The 19,590-nt window shown below is 34.6% G+C and overlaps 1 protein-coding gene across 15 annotated transcripts in view; it reads left to right on the top strand.

The window, feature by feature from the left end:
• Positions 1–19,590, top strand: part of LOC138705188 (band 7 protein AGAP004871-like) — a 683,889-nt gene that overhangs the window by 613,373 nt on the left and 50,926 nt on the right. Inside the window, exon 6 of one of the 15 annotated variants that reach the window (XM_069833910.1) lies at positions 4,485–4,582. The exons of the other annotated variants lie outside the window; for them this stretch is intronic. Coding sequence (XP_069690011.1) covers positions 4,485–4,582 — 98 coding nt within the window. The remainder of the gene's footprint in view (positions 1–4,484; positions 4,583–19,590) is intronic. 15 annotated transcript variants of the gene reach the window in all.

Genomic DNA, 19,590 nt, shown 5'->3' with positions numbered 1-19,590 from the left:
ACTTTGTTTAAAAAATTTAAAATTGTTAAACGACACGTTAAAAGTGTTAAAACGTGTATTTATTTGAGATGCTTAAAAGTACGCTTCCGGTTGACTTGTTTTTTGTGTGTGTTAAATTAGTTTTGTGGAATTTTATGTTAATAATTGTGCTTCAAAAGTGTTTACATATTTCGTAAGTTGACTTTACGGTGTATAACATATTGACACTGTGTGTACACACATATCCATACATAGCGACGCGGTCTTGCAGTGATGCTCCTACTCAACAGCATGTGCCCGGCAGGGTAAATTAATTTATTGCAAATTCATTTAGGTAGGCTATATCTCATTCCGAAATTTTGTACGCATTACTTGAGAAACCAAGTAATGCAGTGAAATTTTCTATATTTCCAAAAGAGTTTCTGAACTTAAAAAAAAAAAAAGCATTTTAAATATATTTTCGAGAAAAAAATACAACATAAATTTTAATCGAAGGTTAGATATGCTAAAAGTACATCTTATAAGCTTTAATATGAGCCGAATTTGAATAAATTGCGTTAATTAGTAACGGAGATATTATCGTTTATATTATAACAGTGTGTGCTCCATTACGTAAATTTTGAATTTAAATACTTTTCGAAAGAATCAAGTTTTATGAAAATAAAAATATATGTATATTTTATTTTTGTTCTTTCAATTGAATAAGAAAGTTTGACAGAAATAAAAAACATCAAGGTTAAATTTCTTTCAAATTTGTCCGGTTTGATGTGGAATGACTCATATGCAATATTCTTAAAGTGCACCCTGTTTCTTTCATGCCAATGTAAGATAATATATAAAGAAAGTTGGGGAGGGGGCAAATCACCATGCGCCTGTTTACTACTTCTGAAGGCCATCTTAAAATACTTGTCACACAAAACTAATCCTGTAAATAATAAAAATTAAAATGTTGAAGAATAAACGTAACATTATAAAAATGTTAATAGTTGAACTCGTAGTACATGGGTTGATTTTTTAGTAGTGGCAACTATGCTGCAGTGATGCCATGGAAAGGAGCCAGGCAATATCGTTTATACTAAAGGTTGCTTACATGCCTCCCCTCCCTTAGAGCTAATGAACTCGCCCTCCTTCTCCATGTCCGTTCACAGTGACAACAATAAGACGAGCAGTTGTGAGCAAGTGGTCGCAGAATACAGTCACAATGTTTCGAAGGAGGAACAGAGCAGCTGGTTAAAAATTCAATGTGCTAGAGGTCGTACAGCACGACCAGCGAATAGGGATTATAAAGAAAGGACACTGAGCGAATTTTCCTGTGTTTTGTTTCTCTGTGCACCAGCGGCTAGTTCTACTTTCAAGCACTAGAGGTAGTGTAATCGAGCATATGCTAAGATAATTAATTGAGAATAGAGTTAAGGCACAGGATCCAAACATCGCCTACCTTATTGCATAATCCAGTACCGGTAACACTTTGCTTCAAATAAATTCAAGTTAACAGCTTTTCCTTATTTCTCAGTGACAAACTAGTTGTAATAATAATATTTTATATTTCAGATATAATACTTTATATTATAAAATAATATAATACATTATGAAATTAAGTATCGAATTCGTTTAATATTTGTATAATAATATAATATAGGTATATGGTTTTACTTCTCATAAGAGTTTTGTTTTTCCATTTTCAGCGCTATCAAATCATTACATATTTTAATTGTTGTTGGGGTCAACGTCTCAACTCTCATTATAAAGGAACTCTAGAGTCTAGACATTGCAGTTAATGAAGGATTTATTATTTTATGGATCCAATTTATTTTATTTGAGTACATAATGTACCTAGATGTATTAATTGTATGTGTTATATTTCCGCTGTGTCGACTGCTAGCTGGTGTGATGTCAGCGCCAACTCTAGGGAGAAAGCAGAATCTGACGCTTTAGCTGGCTTGAAGGTCATTGAAATCAGTCTGGCTACATCAAAGGTATCGACGCGAAGTGTCCATTCTTTATAATCCCTATTCGCTGGCACGACATTGTCATCAAGGACTGCAAGAGGCTTGCGGTGCGGCTGTATTACCTTACCAAACGGTAGCAAGGTTGGTTAGAGCCTTCAGAGGACGCGAAAGTGTGTTGGACATGCCTCGACCTGGTCACCCACCAGTAAGTGACGAACATGTACAGACTGTGTCCGCGTTAGTGGAGATGGATCAGAATTTAACAATTCGTGAGTTAGCACAAGATACAGGATTGGCGCCTTCGACTGTGCTTCACATCCTGAAGGGTCGCCTGAAAGTGCTGAAAATTTCCTCAATGGGTTCCACATGATTTAACGGACATGCAGAAATGGCAGCGATATGTCACTTCTCGTACTCTCTTGCAGTGCTATGAGCGTGAAGGAGAGGTCTTCTCATGACATATCATTACAATTGATGGGACCTGGGGCAGATCTTATGAACCTCAGCTGAAACGCCAATCGGATGAGTGGCATCATCAAGGGTCACCACGAAAAACAACAGTTTGGCAGACTCCCACTAATGTGAAGACTGTGCTGATTCTTGCCTATGATTGGGATGGTGTGATCTTGAAGTATTAACGTTCCCCAAGGCAGAACGTTAATGTGGAGTACTGTTCGTTTTCAAGAAACAATCTGTGAGCAACTCTGAGAAGAAAATAGCGACACTTTATGGATAACCCACCCATCGTTCTGCATGACATTGCTACGGCGCATACAGCAGAAGTTGTGTCTGAATTGTTCAATCACTAAGGCTGGGAAATGCTCTATCACCCGCCATATTCTCCAGATTTAAGTCCCTGCAACTTCGATCTAATCTCTGAGATGAAGAACCCACTTCGCGGAATTCGCTTCCGAACAGTTGAAGATGTTTTACAGGCAACCGACCGCTCTATTCGCACCATCAACAGATTAGGCAGTGCCAACGGGATCCAATGGCTTCCGTATCACTGCGAACACATTATATGCAACGCTGGTGACTACATCGAAGGATTGTAAAACTTAGAACATGTATCAAGAAAAAAATAGTTGCCAGAACTAAAAAATCAACCTATGTACATGCGTTCTGTATGGGTAAATATTGAACAAAAAATCTGTTGCGGATACGACACAAAAATATTATGATAGGACTCAGGAAATAAATTATATGGTACCGTACATATTATGTTATTGGGGAGAGAAAAGAAAACATACTCGTTTATGGTATCAAAGTGCACATATGCTGGAACACAGACATAATTATTTCATTGGGCTGTTTGGAACAGAATAAAGAAATTGAACTTGTCCCCTCATCTACCTGTTCCTAATGGACAGACATCTTCTTCCAAGTTACTGAACAATTGATAACTGTAATAACTCTGTACCGGTACCTAACTGAACCGTTTTCCTCTGGTATTTAACAAATGTTAAGAAGGACTACTAAAGTAAGTTTAGGATGGCAACGAAATCTAAAATTCTTTCATAAATGGACATTCCCTCCTTTTCTCTTCTACTCAACAGATTTTAAGAACGAGAATCTAGGAACTAGGTACTATCTTTTAAAATATCTTGAAGGAAATATATTACACATTCAAGTGTGTTGGAATATAATGTGATCACTTAGATGAGTGTGTGAAAAAGTATTTGATGGTACAAATGTTGAGAGTTGTGTATGTTTATGTCATATTACGATAAAGACCTTCATTAAAGAAGATAATAATCGTGATAATTATCTTCATTCTGTTCAGAATTCAACTTGTTATTCCTCATGTGGACGGCCAACATTCCTTTTCCATTAATGTTTAGCCTATGTCATAAACTTCTATTATCCTTTCATTGCTCATTATTGTAAAGTAATATTAGATCCTTTTGGTAAGGAAAATATTTGTACCTTCCTTCATATTTCTTAATGTCTAATTTATGCATTTTTGTACACTCGAAATTTTTATACCAGTACCACAGTAAATTAATTTCTAATAATAGGGAAGGTAGAAGGAGGACAGTGGGTTGAGAGGGGAAAAATGGAGGAAAAGAAGTAGGAACAAAATGTCTTGTAGAGGAAAATAATTGACACTGGAAGATACGAATATATTACACTATGCATATTTGGTTCAGTAATTGTATACCAGTATTTTAAATGTACCGGTAGTATGAATTACTATGAACTTATATATTTATATAGATTTTTCATATTCAAATCCTGAAATGATGTCATATCAATCAGTGAAGATAATTCTGAATTCATTGTAAATAATGATAATTTTAAGTTCTTCAGAAAGTTGTTAATTCTCTGATACTATTCGGATACAATAACTATCTACAACTTTTATTTTCAGAATACTAATTATACATTTTAGCTGTTTTATAGTAAGCTGGGATTTCTAAACTGGGGAGCTTTTACATTCACACAAGAACTTGTAATCTTCAAAGAATGTGTTGCCAGAAGGCAATATTTTAAGTATCAAGGATTGAGACTAGAAGAGGAGGAGTAATTTATGTTCTAATAACTTATCACTCACAGGTGTTGTCCCGTGATTCGGTCACGGTGAATGTGGATGCTGTCGTTTTCTACTCAGTGAACCACCCCATCATGGCCACCAATAATGTCGAGGACTACAGGTAGCCGGGAGCCGTCAATAGTTCAATTAAGAAGGTTTCACAAGCAATATCTAACATAAACTAGATATTGATCTGTACAGAACAACACAGATTTATACCTATAGTATTTCTTATTAGTTAATATTACTTCTCATGAGCTATGTAAGTTCTGTTTAGTGTTACTGGTATTCAGATCCAGTCTTAACATATTCATGATCTATTTACTGTAGTACGGTATATCATACAATAATTCCTACTTAAGAGTCTCTGTAGAAACGCATTTGGTGTGTATGTACAGTATATAGTGTGCAAATATGAAAACCTTCATAGTCTTTCTGTTTGTGTAAGAATCCTGACTGGTGTAGTTTAGAGAGAGGATACACTTTTTAAAAGCAAGTGCTTGTGAAACTTTCTTGAAATGATAGATGTTGCCTGGCTTATTTGTGGCTTGTCTTGGTCGTTACGTGGTCATCATCCCTTTTTTTTCCCTTTGTATTTGTTTGTCTCCAACAGAAAACAGGCTGATGATGGAAATAAAAAGGGTAGAACAAAAGTTATAAAAAGAACGGCATTTATTTGCAAAGAATATTCTTAAAAAAACTTAACAAACAAGAGAATTTTACAAAATGTCTTCTCATTAATGTTGACCTTAAATAACATATACGGCTATTATTCTTTAACTTTAGTCTTCAAACATGCACTTAATCGCATAGTACACATCAAGAAATCACTTTCGATATCTATTAGTTTTTGTTTATAAATATTTATTTATAGCTACTGGTATATATTTATTTATTCAAATATTTTATTTATTTATTAGTACGGCAATTTATCATGCAGGAATATTAATATAAAAAAATAAATGTTTATACAGTAAGTTACTACGAAGTTTTTCAAATTGTTTGGGATTATTTTCAGGTGCGTTGGTAATGTTATTTTCACTTTTTTCTATATCACATCTATCTGAATCTGTAATTTAATATGTAGTTTTAACTTGTACGAATTTATAAGTTACCGGTAGTTTGTTTTATTACATTCAGATTTCTTTATTTGATCATTAGTTGAGTAAAATTATTTTGCAAAATTTAGAAGTACTGAACTTACCTTGTAAGTACATCCTTTCCCTAATGATGTTTTATATTAAAAACCAGGATACATTTAGTACTAATCGAAACATTCTTAAAATTTTAATACAAGACACAAATCAGATCTCCATTTACCTTCTATTAGTCTAAGCTCTTATAAAAAGTTTTTTTCTATTCATGTACCTTCAGTGCACTGCCTAATTGTTTTATAGCTTCAAGGTCAAGAGAAAAGTTTCAGAACAGAATCAACCAAATATCTACATACTCATACCTTCTATTCAACTGATAAATATTGTTTGTGCTTGTAAATTGAATTAATCTGCTTGCTACGTATGCATATTTTTATACAATCGGCAGAGGCTCTTGCCTGATGTTCTCAGGCTTGGGTTCAATTTCCACTTGGGATGATTACCTGGTTGGATTTTTTCCAAGTTTTTTTCCCCAACCTTAGGCAAATGTCAGGTAATCTATGGTGAATGCTCGGCCTCACCTCGCCAAGAAAAAAGTACAACTTTTGATTTGTTTCATGTCTTAAAGCTTCAATATTGATGTACGTAATGCAAGATCTATGGAATACAATAAATGAAACAATTATGTTTTCATAATCCAAAGAAGTGGGCTGAAAATTCAGAATTGAGATGGCAACAGGCTATTGAGCCTTATACTTGAATGGAAGGTAATATATTCATTCACTGGCACAAAATTTAGAAGTTGTCAATATTTGTAGTTTATTTTTAAATACACATTTATAATTACTCGTAACAAAATCATTAATAGCTTATTCATTATAGTTATGAAGTTATGATATGAAGTTTGCAAGCGGGAGTCTTTGCTGAATCTCTCTTGATAATGGCTTAAATACTAATACTCTTTATTAAACACGAAGGTGTAAAACTTTCAACCATTTTTTATTTGTTCTGGAGGCCTGACTCAAGACCTCACAAGCACAGCTTTGAGTGACCTATTATGTAAGCTATAAAAATTTATTAAAACAAATTTTTAATATCCAGTTAGAGAAACAATATAAATCAGGTTGATTGAAACAGGGAACAGTTTCAAAGTTTTATCAGTATCTTCAGTGCATATAGCTCTGATCGTGTTTTCACGTCTTAGTAACATGCAATGCAATACATTAATAAAATTGCTATATTCCTTCACGTTCAAGTAAAACATTAATTATTGTTCATTTATAAAATAGCTCAATTTTATTTTTAAATTTAAAACTTTCATGATGACATTAGATGCGTGTCTTTTCCAGTCAAAAACAAGTACAATAACAAAACCGATGTCTGTGTGACAAACCTGTCTTAAGATTTTATTTATTTATTTTTGTCTTGCATCCTATTCACTTACGAGAAATTGGGATGAAACAAAGCTATAAATTATGTTATAGTTTACAAGCTTTTGCTTGCACATGTTCAAAATAATCTGCTGAATATTCATTCTACACATATGAATTTTTTCTTGTTTTGTATACATACTATTTGCAATTGTACTGTAGTAAAATATCCTCCAATACACGAAGAACAGCAGCACTAGAACACCATTATAGCCTATTACGGTAGTGCTTTTCCTATTTTACACTATAATTTAATAAACTGTCCATGAACTTTTGTACTGTCCCTTGTGGATGTTATATGTTATATTACAGCCGAGTAATTTGCTGTTCTAATTTTTTACAGTCTTTATTTTAATTGGAATATCTATTTTTATTAGTTTATATTTTTGGCATGTGAATATTATTATAATATATAGGCCTATAACAAGGCTGTTAGAATATCTTCTGTGGATTCTGCATATCGTAATTTAATTTATGGTTTCATTTTGTTTATTTTATTCCAGCTTATTTCTCCAACTATATTTATTTCTAAGTTTAAACTGTTTTATATTTGTTTTATTAACGTGGCAGCTGGTAAATTAACAAGGGGTGATGAACGTTCAAAATTATTTAAAAAAAAAAAGTGAAATTATTACGGGACAACTTCCTGTTGGTACTTGTTCAAGATTGCAAAATATTACTTTCTCTTGTTACTATTCTCCTATATTTCAAATTAATTGAGTACCGGTACCTGTACTGATTTATTTTATGTATTGTTAGATGTAATGTGAGTGAACATAATACCGGTACTGTATGTTGGAAAGTAGGCTAAAAGTATTATGATTCTTTAAATATCCTGACAATGTTTCCTATATTTGTGATATTAGTTCTGTCACTAGCAACACTTATAATGAAGTATACCGTAATATTTTTTACAGTGTAAACATAAATATAAGTGTAAACTGACCTTGAAGTAGATATCAACAATATAAGAAAATTTTCAAGTGTAAAATATTCTAATAAACCATGTGAAATTATTTATAACAAAAATGTGTTATTGCAGAAATAATTAAAGAAACAGAAGAAGAATCCAGATTACATTATTTCTGTCAAGCTATTCTCAAAACTTTGAAGGATAGTAAAAACTTCTTCTCAGTAGTATGCAGTAATAAAATTTATAATTATCTTCCTACATAATGTAAATGCTAATTTTTTTAAAATAGATATTAAAGTTCCGGTTCCAATACCAAGTGTGCTCTAGAATTTCTAACTTAATTGTGCATTGAAAAGAAATGTATAGTTTCTCCATTTGCTCTAGTGTTTTGAATTGTTAGCATATGTCATGGACGCCTTATCGAGCTGTATTAGTAAATATTATCGTAGTGTTGTAGACTTGAATATGCTTTGATGTTTTTGTGCTGCAAATGGTATAAAATAAAAACTGATAACGGAAAAGAAAGCTTTTACTTAATATTTAATGAATTCTAATTGGTGGTGGAATTTCAAATTTTTATTACACATCACTGTATTACGATATATTTTAATATAACGAGTTATAAAAAATGTATTTTAAATATTTAACTGACCAAAAAGACTCTAGCTGCCATCATTACATTGTCGTGACAAGGGCTAATGAATCTCTGAAGTGAGAAACTAATAAAATGTACAGGTACTAATATATTTAATATGCTCACCAGAGTGATCTTAACAAATGTTATGACGTAGTAGATATATTGTACATGATAAATTATAATATTCTTATGATGTAACTTTACGGATTTCAAATATGAACATTATGTATACGGTAATGTTAAAAACCATACAAAATGACGTAGGTATTAACAAATGGACATACTAAATAAAATTATCGTAAAAAGAAATGAATTAATTAAATGCTTACATTTTTAATAGTGCATTGCAATTTAAAATAAAAGAAATTACGAATAAAAATGAGTAACAGAATAAATGTAACAGACTGTGGTGAACATAAATAAACAGAAGCTGGCAACCAATTCGTACTGCCCTACTTTTCATGAATACTGTTTATTTCCTCTAACCATATGTCTAATCATTCTGCTTGTGATGATGCGTAGGTATTCAATAGACGTCCCTTTCAGTTGCAATCTTCAAAAAGCGAGATTTTTAATTTACAGACTCAGCACTTTTAATGTTGCGGTTTTGTGTCATCTGGTGATGCTAGTTCAGAAATATATAATCTATATTATAGCAAAAGGAGCTTTGATACTACCAGTGATGTAATGAAACACATCATTTATTCATTGCTGCAAATTCTTTATTACCTTTACCAAAGTACATATGTTGGATTTTTGATAACAATACCGGTACCTATTTAAAAAAATAATTGTATTCAAATATATGACATTAAAATCTGTTATAATAATAAATTTTTATTGTTATAAGAATGCCATTTTTTTTAATGTTCAAATTAGAACAGATTATAATAATTTAAATCATGAGTAAGCTATTCCCATAGTTTGTCACATATTTTAAATTATATATTATTTTAATGTACCGAAGTACATATGATATTTCCATGCAGATATTCTGCGTCATCATACGATGAAAGAGTAATGGAACGGAGAAAAATTCTCTCCGGCGCCGGGATTTGAACCCGGGTTTTCAGCTCTACGTGCTGATGCTTTATCCACTAAGCCACACCGGATACAACCCCGACGCCGGTTAGAATCGTCTCAGATTAAGCTTCAACTCTTGGGTTCCCTCTGGTGGCCGCCCTCTGCACTATGTCATAGATGTCTATGAACGCAGGACCGAAGTCCACACATGTGCTGAGGTGCACTCGATGTGAGTGACTAGTTGGCCGGGATCCGATGGAATAAGCGCCGTCTTAAATCACGAAGTGATTTACGCATATCATATTATATATTATTTTAATGTACCGAAGTACATATGATATTTCCATGCAGATATTCTGCATCATCATACGATGAAAGAGTAATGGAACGGAGACGTAGTGCAGAGGGCGGCCACCAGAGGGAACCCAAGAGTTGGAGCTTAATCTGAGACGATTCTAACCGGCGTCGGGGTTGTATCCGGTGTGGCTTAGTGGATAAAGCATCAGCACGTAGAGCTGAAAACCCGGGTTCAAATCCCGGCGCCGGAGAGAATTTTTCTCCGTTCCATTACTCTTTCAACATATTTTAAACTTAATGTAAGTTAATTATGCTCATAAACCTAATTAATCTCTCTTAGTTACATTTTCATCTCTTGGTAATACATTTAATTAGCTATGGCAGGTATAATCACGTTTTTCCTTGTATTAAATGATTTATGACTCAAGTTTGAAGTTTAGGTTTTGTAATATTAATGGAACTAGAATCATATCTAATAAGCAAACATTCTGATGGGGGCAGATATAAAAAAGTTAAATTTTTTTCTTCCACCATGTTAATAATGTCAAAACAAGTGCTTATACAAATTTTGGCCACTCGACCACAATTACGAGGGCTGTAAAAAATAAGTTCACCAGGGACCGTTAACAGAAGGAAAACACAATTTCATTGGACAAATTTATTGGAATAGATACAGCAAATGTTGAGCTGTTTTTCAAAATATTGCCCACCAGAATTGAGACATTTGTCATATCATGGAATCGACAGAGAGGTGCAGACTGCTGTCAAACACTGGTTCCGTTCCCAGGCAGCTGACTTCTACGACACAAGGATGCAAAAATTGATGCCACGGTATGACAAATGTCTCAATTCTAGTGGGGGTATGTTGGCAAATAGCTCAATAATTGCTGTATCTGTTTCAATAAATTTTTCATGCAGTTGTACTTTTTTTTTTCTATAAACGGCCGCAGGGAAAATCACTTTCTGGATGGCCTCGTAATTGTGGTCAAGTGACCAAAATTTGTATAAGCACTTATTTTGACATTATTAACATGGTGGAAAAAAAAAATTAACTTTTTTATCTGTCCCTATCAGAATGTTTGCTTGTAAGCAGAGGTAACTTATTGTGGGTATATTGTATGATACTTTTACAGTAGGTACCTATCTAGTTGCTTTGCTTTTGTTTGCATGGATTAATCTTCATCTGACGAAAAATGTTCTTTTGAAATTGTTTATATTTTTCAGTGTTTATGACAAATAATTTAAATATTAAATTTTAATGAAAATTAAGTGTATATGCTATAATTTCAATACATAATTCTTAATAAAACTATGTACATCATAATATTTTCAATTCAGAAACAGTGAGTTTACAGAAAAAGATGCTGATCTAGTCTCAAATGTAAATAATGAACTGTTGCTTATCAAGGTGGAATATAAGTATGCAGATTTTAACAGATTATTTCTTGGATAGAGTACACAAAAAAATTCTAATACCATTTTAGTCCCAAATGAATAGTTTTTTCATAAAAAATTATTTTCTCATAAATATTAATACTGTTTTACTCAATAAGTACTATCTATATGATTCTGATTTTTACTCTTATAATTAGAGGAAGTGGTAAGGAATGATTTAGTCCTTTTGCAGTTTTTCAATGAAATGAACATTTTTCTTGCAAATTACATAAAGAGATTATAGATTAACACATATAGTTATTTCCTGCTAATAGGAAGTCTGGCATCCCTGCTGTAATGAATAAGGGAACGAATGCTGCTCTTCAGACATGAGTTCGTGTGTATGTAGGTGAATTGGTGATGCTCTGTTGCCAAACTACGCAAACTTTCGACCTAATTTTATAATTAACCATGCACTTAATTACAAAATGTATAATTGTCTTTTTATTTATTTTAATATATTCTATTGCCAGTTTAATCTGCACAGTTACTATATCACTTCGATTCTGTATACAGTGTTCATAGAAATTAAGCAATGATTCTTTTGTCAGGTGTTCTCAACCTGGTACTCACGAGCACCATGGTGCTTTTTTAATGACATTTGGTGCTCTCGTCATGCAAGTAAAAACTGCTCGTGAACCCCAAGGCTCCTGAGGTTCCTTTCTCAATACAAAGTTTGTTGCATGAGTTGGAAAAAAAAGTAGTGTTTCTTATATTAGAGATCTCAGGGGCGGATGCAGGGGGGGGGGGAATAAGGGGATATATCCCCTCCCGAAATTTTGAGAAAAATACGAAACAAGAAACAAAAATAATATTAATTTTAATTTGTGAATGTACATAGGAATTAGAGAGTTTTCCACGTAAATTCTCTTTGCTAAAATGTTAAATTCCAAGAACTGCAGGAAGACAAACACAGAGTTCTTACTTCAAGACAGAGAGTCATAAAGAGTATTTTAGGCTTGTAATTTTCCTTCTCTTCTTAGACTATTTCATTAATCAGCTCAAGGACAGGTTTTTAACTCATAAGGGAATCCTAAAGTCCATACAAACTTTTCTACCTAAAAACATAGTGCGAGCATCAGATGAAGATTTAGAAACTGCTGTTGAGGCTATAGTAAATCAGTGGCCCAATGATGTTGATGCATCACCAGAGTCTTTCTTCAATGAATTGAAGATGTGGAGAAGAAATTTCCTTGGTCAGAAAAATCTTCACCTAATACCTACTGTTTTATATCATCTTTGAACAGGTCAAATGAAATTATTTTTCCCTGCACTCACAAGGCGCTGAAACTTTTCTGCACGTTGCCTGTAAGTACAGCCTAAATGGACTGGCCTTGATGTATATACATAAAAATGTAGCAGTTAAAGCTCATGAAGTACTGGATGAAATGTCTAAGAGGCCTCGTCGCCTTCTTCTGTAAATGTCATACCGTCATTGTTTTTGTATTGCAGTCATTGTAAATGTTAAAATTAAAAAAAAAAAAAAAAAAAATATGGTTTATTCAACAACGCTTGCAATTGCTGAGGTTATATCAGTGTCGCCGGTGTGCCGGAATTTTTTCCCTCAGGACTTCTTTTACATGCCAGTAAATCGACTGTTATGAGGCCTGTCGCATTTAAACACACTTGAATGTCATCGAGCTGGGTTGGGGTAGGACCAATTTGTAAATGTTTGTGACTCGGAAACAAATTGTGAGTATATAAACTTATTTCTCATTACTCCATTTTTACTATCTCCTCAAATCCCTCCCCGAAAAAAAAATCCTGCGTCCGCCCCTGAGAGACCTTATAGGCCTTCTCGTATTTCATGGTATTTAAGTCCTTACAATCTATAGTCCGTCCCAGGTATCTGTAGAGTAGAAAGACGAAACAAGACCTCTGTGCAAGTGTATGCAGGAGGGCCAATGTTCGCTCTGGGAAGAAGTATTGGTTGAACGAAGCTAGCAATCACTTGCAGGGATTGGATCATTTCTGCAATGTTTGGGAAAGTGGCATAAGTTAGTTTCCACAAACATTTTTTAATAATTTATTGACAACTTACGGAACATCTGCTCGCTTGGGAAAAGAGACATAAGTAGTTCTCCCATTACAATAATTCATACAGAAGTAAATTAAAGTCTACACCTATGGAGTAACGGCTAGCGCGTCTGGCCGCGAAACAGGTGGCCCGGGTTCGATTCCCGGTAGGGGCAAGTTACCTGGTTGAAGTTTTTTTCTGGGGTTTTCCCCCTCAACCCAATATGAGCAAATGCTGGGTAACTTTCGGTGCTGGACCCCGGACTCATTTCACCGGCATTATCCCATTCAGACGCTGAATAGCCTAAGCTGTTGATAAAGCGTCGTAAAATAACCTGCAAAAAAAAAAAAAAGTAAATTAAATCGACATAAACTAGTGTGAAGACAATTTTTTTCCTTTTCCTGTAAAATTAACATTTTTGACTTATGCCACTTTTCCCGAGCACTGCAGATTTCTATCTGAACTCTACTCTACCTTCTACAACGAGCATCTTACCCCTTAGCGGCCTCGAACTGATGCTGCCCGCAATGCACTGCAGCACAGATAGACTCCGCCCACATATGCGTGAAGTTTTTTTTTTAAATTTTAGTAGGTTATTTTACGACGCTTTATTAACAAATTAGGTTATTTAGTGTCTGAATTAGATTAAGGTGATAATGCCGGTGAAATGAGTCCGGGGTCCAACACCGAAAGTTTTTTTTGGGGGGGGGGTTATTTTACGACGCTGTATCAACATCTAGGTTATTTAGCGTCTGAATGAAATGAAGGTGATAATGCCGGTGAAATGAGTCCGAGGTCCAGCACCGAAAGTTACCCAGCATTTGCTCGTATTGGGTTGAGGGAAAACCCCTGAAAAAACCTCAACCAGGTAACCTGGTTTCGCGGCCAGACGCGCTGACCGTTACTCCACAGGTGTGGACCACCGAAAGTTACCCAGCATTTGCTCATATTGGATTGAGGGAAAACCCCAGAAAAAACCTCAACCAGGTAACTTGCCCCGACCGGGAATCGAACCCAGGCCACCTGGTTTCGCGGCTAGACTCGCTAACCGTTACTCCACAGGTGTGGACTGCGTGAAGTTACTCTACAGATTCCCGGGATGGACCATAGTGTGGACTTAATCAGAAACATCATACTTCAATTGATAGATGTCCATTTCTCTTCAGCGCTGAAATATTTGTTGCAAAAGGAAAAATTCAAAGCCTTTGGTGAACTAAAGATATGAGGAGACGCCAAATACTGCGGAATGCTCCTCTCAGATGACTTGCTATGTTCAGGGCAACTTATCTATACGAAAAAATTTTCTCTCTTGTGAAATGCCTCAAAGAACAAAGCAAGATCGCGAGTAACTGTATCATAATTCACATCTGCATGACTTGATGCTTAGCTACAAGGGACTTCTCTTTGAACATCACTGAAAATCTGAGTAACATTCAATTTCATGTATATCATTATCCTGGTATTTTAAAAATTTATTCACCTCTTCATTCATTCATTCATTCATTCATTCATTCATTCATTCATTCATTCATTCAATTCATTCATTCATTCATTCATTCATTCATTCACATAGACCTATTAAACCTATTCGACCTATTCATAAAATATCCAGAACTGTAAATACTGACACGTATGTGGACAAGAGATTTACAAATTTCCAGCTGAACAGAAGTAAGAATTGAGACACAAAAATTGCAGTTCCTCAGTTCTTTTAGGAGTTAAGCCATTAACTACAATTGTTTAAATTTCATAATATGAATCTGCAAAACTAGTTGGCATGGACATGTACAGCAGAGGCAGATAAGATCATTTATTGTATTACCAATGAAAGAGCTCAAGAAGCAGTGGCGGCTCGTGCCTTTCTTGGATGGGTGTTCACAAAAAAAAAATATTGGTAATGAACACACTGATATAGGCTATTCTCGTATAGGTGAGTCACACGTCAGAGATAAACGAGTTCTAAAATGCATGTACCAAATCTACGCATATACACCAAAATTAAAACCATTAAACAAGAGTAGAGTAAAATTAATTCATAGGACTCACCTTCACTGCTGTTGTTGAAGATCTAGATTTATTTGTAGAGAAACTCCATGCGCCTAGTTTTGAGAGATGCAAATTTATCAATAACTCTAATGTTGTTAACAAGTTTTTTTTCCACGGCCAACATAGCCAATGTACTTAATAGCTCTTATGTCATTGTGCTACGGAGGAATATTTTAATCCTCTCTCGTAATTTAACACCCTCGCAACTTTACACACGTGTGTTACTTACTTTGCTGAACAAAAGACAACAGAATCAGCCCCCGTGCGTATCGGTATTTTGAAAAGAAACAGTAAAGAGAGAAAACGAGGAAAGAGGGAGAAAGGAACAGGATGCCAGACCCAAGAGAGATGGAGCATCTCTCTCTCTCTCTCTCTGTCACTAGCACGTTAAGACTTGTGCGAGCCAGAGCTATTGTAACCATTGTAACAAACCAGAAAATATTCTCGCCTAAGGCTATTCCACCCTGCTACGGAAAAATTGTGCGAACTGCTGTCAACCTGTCCAATAGAGATTTAAACACACACGACACACGAACGGGACATTCTCTCGAGACGAAATATGTAGGAACGTCATTAGACATTGGAAAGTAATAGATGTAATAATATTAATACAGTAATATGTACGATTATTGTTGGTTTTAAGGTGTTCACGTGCTCCTGTGCTCATATAGAGGAACCGCCACTGTCAAGAAGAGTGGAAAGATTTTAAAATTGTTATCATCTGAAGCAAACTTGACCAGATTTTAAATGGGGTTTAAACTTAAATTTATATTTATTAATAATTATGAGATTTTATGATTGACATTTTAAATTATAACTGACATTTCAAATAGCAGCCAACGTTTTATATAATGTCCGATAGACCTAGGGTTACCAGATGTCTGGATTTCGCCAGACATGATTTGCTTTTAGGAGTGTGTTCTACATCTGGCCAGGCATTGTAGAAAACCACAAATTGTCATACTTTTCTTTCTCGTCTATTCTCAGTGGACCAAAGAGAGAAACCGTCTTTATCTGGGGTTCGTTAGAGGAATTATGTTTGTAAAATTTAATTTAAGACAACTATCATGTGTGGATTTCCGCAACTGTTTACTGGATAAAGAAACAAAACTTTCCTTGCTCAAATAAATTGAGTTATCAAAGAAGTATTAACAATCAGAAATTAAACAAGGTAAAAGTTTATTTACAATCTGGATAATTTAGTTAATTTAATTCATGATAATTAATAATTTTGTATCAGTTTTATTGTACAAAGACTAAGAAATTACCTTATTATTACTAGTATATAACATATTTGAAAAAAAAAAAAGTCAGGTCACGTATCAAGTTAGTCCATACAGATTTTTTTTGTTCACATCCACGTAACCACAAATGCTTAGCGTAAATTTCATTGTTATACTTCCTTACATATATGCACTATTTCGGCTGGATGAAGCTTAAGTAAGATTTAAGTCGGGTAACGGACGACCCTTTAATTTCACTTTATTACATCAATATTCTCCGCAAGGGGAAAACAAAATTAATATTCTGTAATTCACACACACTCATGCTTGCACATTTGCACTGGTTAAGTTACGGTATTAAGACGTCACACCAAAGCAACACTCAGATATACTGATGGTCAACAATTTTCTAAAACTGGAAAAGCAGTCTCTTTCGTATTTTACGTGCTATATCAAAAGGATTCTACTCGTGCAATCATTTTGAGTTAAGGCAAATATTAGCTTCTGCTGGAGGCTGGATATATACATAATAATAAGGCAAAAGAGAATATTAATTTCGTTATATTAACTCGATAAGATTCTACAACAATAAGTATGTGAAAAGAAAATAACAAATTTTGTCATTAAGTTTCAAGGGAACAGAGAATCCATTTGACGCAGCATTACAATAGCGGTGTGGGAGGAGAGGAAAGATCCCTTGTTGCCTGGCTCTGCAGCCACTGCAGCGAAATATGGGTTTTAAACAGCGGCAGTTTCCCTCTGCCTCACCTCCCTTCACCTCTCTAGCCCCTGACCAAGCAAGAGACACTCTCTATGAGCTGACCACCCTGCAGATCCCAGGACGACTTTGAATGCAGTGTCAATTCCAATACAGTCGACGCGCAAAAAGATTATGCATAAGATAATAGTACATATTCCCGGTCAGATGAAATATAAAGCAATTTACCAATAAAAACTGTAACAATTCTTCTAAAAATTAAAATAAATATTATTTTTATTTTCCTGTCAAAGCAGGGAGTGCTGCAGCTCCGCAGCTCTTATGGATGAGCCGCCCCTGAATAGGAGTGGTGTGACAGATTTAGGACATTTGCCCCTAAAAAGCAAAATGCACGAATCTTCGCAGTCTCACCTGAAAAATGTTGTTTCATTGGCTATGTTACGCAACTCATACTGCTGTGCAATTAAGTGAAACGAATAGAACAAACATTCTCAAACATAATCAAGAAGTGATAAAAAATCGTGAAATTATAAAAAAAAAATGATTGTATCAAATTTTGTGGCCAATATGAAGTTCCCCGTAGGGGACATGCTGAAAAAACGATTCGAAGAACCCTGATGTGTTTCGTAGGTTGCTACAATTCGTGAGTAATCTAAACGAGCCTCTCAAAAATCATTTGTAACATGCCACTGTTGAAAGATAATTCTAAGACAATTCAGAATGAACTGGTAGATTGTAAGTTGAGTGTCTGCCGATCTGAAATTCAGACTGAAATCGATGGTATTAGTTTTTCTTAGGGATTAGCAAATGGTTCTACAGACATCTTCCAACTAAGTCAGGAAGTTTTGGTTTTTCGATATGTAGTGCATTTATTTTTGTCCTATACTTATTAGTAATGGTATCAAGAAGTTAAATTTGTATGTACCGAAATCTACTGCAGCTCTCCCAATCCACAAGTTCACGAGCCGCCACTGAGCATAAGTGATAAAGATATTTACCAGGCCGAAGCCTGGCCATGTTTACATAAAACATGAAAGATGAAAGTGCATAGAATGAGACCGACTAGACTGTTGATAGTACAGTAAATCAAAATAAGATTCATAGTTTTATTTTAGATTTAACAATATTTCTTCAGGGAGTGAATTTGCAAAGATGGTAAATTGTGTAGGATCAAGCATGCTCAAAAGTTTCAATTTGGAATTTTCAGAAAACTTTTGAATAATATCAGTTCTGATAACGTGCATGATTTCATTGAACAATCGCCTACACCCAATTTTCTTATCCTCTCCAGAGATTACATCCAGCCGTGATCTTTCAGATTGAGGATAATTTTCAGCAGCAAAATCATCCATGCATTTCCAAAATTCCTGAAAGTAATTTCTCAGTCCTTGCTTGTACTCCTCGAAATTATAAATTTTTGTTTTACAAAAAGCAACATCTGTTGCTTTTCGAAACAGAATATCAGAGTGTGGGAATATTGCAGGGAATCATATTAGAAGAAAATAAAATCAAAATCCTTCAGTAAACTCAACAACCCTCGTGCACAAACGACAGTTTCGTGGTCCCATTCACAATCTTCATTATCCATTATTGATTCGAATAAGCATTCCAACTTTGATTATTTAGAGAAAAAACTCGAAAATCCAGCAAGATTAATGAAGATCATTTTTACTTGTTTCATAAAATTGGCAGACTGAGTTAAGACGAGGTTTAATGAATTTGTACACATAGGGTACATAAGAATCGCTGACTTAGAGTGGCTGCGAAATTTTGCATGTAAATCATTATGTTCTCCCGCCATCACATCTGCTCCAATGTAGGTTTGAGCAGTAACTTTATCATTGCAATCAAAATCGTTAATGACTTCGAGAGCATGTTCAAGGAGAGCATTTGTTGACTATCCATGTTGATGTCTGGTCCTTTTTAAATTCCTTCAATGTCAAGTCTGTTATATATTGCAAAATTGAAGATAACAGCGATTTCATGCTATGTCAGAGCTCTCATCCAGAATTAAAACTACGAATGGTGCTTTACAATCCTCTTTCCTAATTTTATTATCTATGACTTCGCCCTCTGAGAATACTGGTATCTGAATTGAAGGTGAAATGAAACGAAACATAGTGAAGTATTCTAAGTATGTTTTCTGTAAACGTCGTGCCTTGCAATCTCATTAAAAATTGCCTTTGTTCTTTGAGGATATACTCTCGTCATGCCCTCTAATGCAAGACCTAATTTTCAAAGACCCATGTAGAATGGCCAAAAATTTGTTCTGTTCTGTTGAACAAGTTCACTATGCT

This window comes from Periplaneta americana, chromosome 8 (genome assembly GCF_040183065.1).
Source record: "Periplaneta americana isolate PAMFEO1 chromosome 8, P.americana_PAMFEO1_priV1, whole genome shotgun sequence".
Taxonomy (NCBI): domain Eukaryota; kingdom Metazoa; phylum Arthropoda; class Insecta; order Blattodea; family Blattidae; genus Periplaneta; species Periplaneta americana.
This window is presented reverse-complemented; position numbering and strand designations above follow the sequence as displayed.